General features: G+C 31.8%; 1 protein-coding gene across 1 annotated transcript; it reads right to left on the minus strand.

Moving 5' to 3' along the window:
• Nucleotides 1-405: 405 nt before the first annotated feature.
• Nucleotides 406-1,698, minus strand: LOC133031990 (uncharacterized). Its single transcript, XM_061105809.1, has one exon. The coding sequence runs from the start codon at nt 1,696-1,698 to the stop codon at nt 406-408; it is 1,293 nt and encodes a 430-aa protein (XP_060961792.1).
• Between the last annotated feature and the right edge of the window lie 463 nt (nt 1,699-2,161).

Raw genomic sequence — 2,161 nt, forward strand, 5'->3', positions numbered from 1 at the left:
GCAGAATTACTTTCTGCTGCTGCAAACACTTACAGTTTTTATATTTTCTTATATACAACTGACATTTGCAAAAACACGGTTTTTCAAAAGTAAAAACACATATCAAACACGAGCAATCATTGTCAACAGAATTTCATTCAATCCACACTTACTAAAATTAAAGCAAGAAAAATTAATATAAACTAAAAAAAACGATAAAAATAAGCAAATAAACAACTAAACAACTAAAAAAAAATTGGATAGACACGACAGTTAATCTCCCCCCACACTTAATATAAGCATTGTTCTCAAGGCTCAATCAAATAAAATCAATGCAAAATAAAAAGAAAAAGGGTAAGAAAAACTCCCGTAAGGTTGCTTTGTTTGACGTCGTTAGCTCGACTGCATGTTGTGCTCATGTGGTCTTCACATCGGATCTTCTAACAAAGAGTTATTCTTTATGTATTTATGAATGGAATCTAACACATTGAATTTGAGTGTTTCACCATCAAATTCCATTCTAAGTATCCATGCTTTTGTATCCAACTTCTCACTCGCAGTGAGTAAGAAGGGTCTCCCAAGTAGAGTTGATGTAGGATTGGGATCACCCTCATCTTCCATCTCAGTTATGTAGGAATCACCTGGAATGACAAGTCCATAAGCCTGCACAAAAATATCTTTAACTATCCCTAAAGGATAAGCATTAGTTTGATCAGTCGATTGAATAAAAACCTGAGTTTTTCTTGATGGACCAAGATTTAAATAAGCAAAATTAAAATAAGACTTATTATTAATAATTTCTCCTAAATCTATCATGCAATGATCAAACCTGGTTTTACTAATTGTGCATGGAATTGTACTTGTCTCAGGCAACAACTTTCTTTGATGAACAGCAACATTCTCATTCTCCCCCACACTTACTTTCTCACCTCCATTCAACTTTTTCTCATTTGGACACAACTCCTTAAGAATGTTAGCACAATGAGTCTCTTCTTTGATTTCCTCAAGACATGGAATTTTTACCTCAATATTAGGAAGAGTCTCAAGGATCTCCTTAATGGGCTCCTCTTTCTTTGATTTTTTCAATCTACTTGGAAAAGGTGGAGGAGGGACATAAGTTGGTACAATTAGTTTGTATGACTTTTTCGGTGATGGTGGACCAACTAAAATAGGAGATTCAACCTTTGGTGGAGATGACTCTTCAAGGGATGAATTTCTGACTTCATGACTTGGAATCAAATCATTAATGTCTTGGTGTGGCGATTCAAGTTGTGTACCACTTTGGACAGTGATGCCACTGACATTCTCTATTGGATCACTCTCTACTTGTGAAGGCATAATGTTTGAACATTGAATTTCATATTCACTTGTAGATGTTTCCCTTGACTCCGCAAGATTCTCTAACTTTTGTAGAGATTGTTGAAAGACCTGCATATTTTTCTGAAAGTTTTGCTGACACTGTATCATATTTTGTTTAATCACCAAAGTAGCGGCCTTCAAAGAGTTGCTCATATCAATAAGAGCACGTTCTAGATCTGGTGATAGTACAGGAGGATAGTAAGAAGTTGGTTGAACATATTGATTAATTCCATTGTAAGAAGTGCTAGAATAATCTCCTGATTGTTGATTGTATGTGTAAGTGTCATAGTAGGGATTATATTGATACTCTTGTGGCGAGGTATAATAAGGATCATAGTATTGTTCATTGTACATCGCCATGTTTCTAAAGGAAGATCTGAAAATTAAAACCACAACTAGAAGCACAAGTTAGTAAAAAAAATTAAAAAAAAAAATAGAAAAAAAAAATTCTAATAAATTTTTCTTAAAATATCTATCTTTTATTTTGATTTTTTTTTTAAAAAAAAAAAAATATAACAATTTATTCTTCTAATTTTCTTTTTTTTTTAAAAAAATAAAAATTAAAAATACTAAAAACTAAATATGAATAATAAAATAAAATAATAGTCCCCAACAACGGCGCCAAAAATTTGATACGTGTCGTAAGCCACAACAAATTTACTATTTTTTTTTATTCCAATACTTCCAATTATTTTAGTATAATCGTAAGTAAGGGTCGATCCCACGAGGACTATGTTTATTTAATTATCCACAAATTAGTAAAAATTAGGAAAAAGAGGGGTTTTGAATATTAGAATAAAAATAAAAATTAAAGAAAAGAACA

Source organism: Cannabis sativa, chromosome 1, assembly GCF_029168945.1.
Source record: "Cannabis sativa cultivar Pink pepper isolate KNU-18-1 chromosome 1, ASM2916894v1, whole genome shotgun sequence".
NCBI classification, from domain to species: domain Eukaryota; kingdom Viridiplantae; phylum Streptophyta; class Magnoliopsida; order Rosales; family Cannabaceae; genus Cannabis; species Cannabis sativa.

Coding starts and splice junctions, on each gene's coding strand:
- LOC133031990 (XM_061105809.1), bottom strand. CDS start 1,698: ATGGCGATGTACAATGAACAATACTATGATCCTTATTATACCTCGCCA.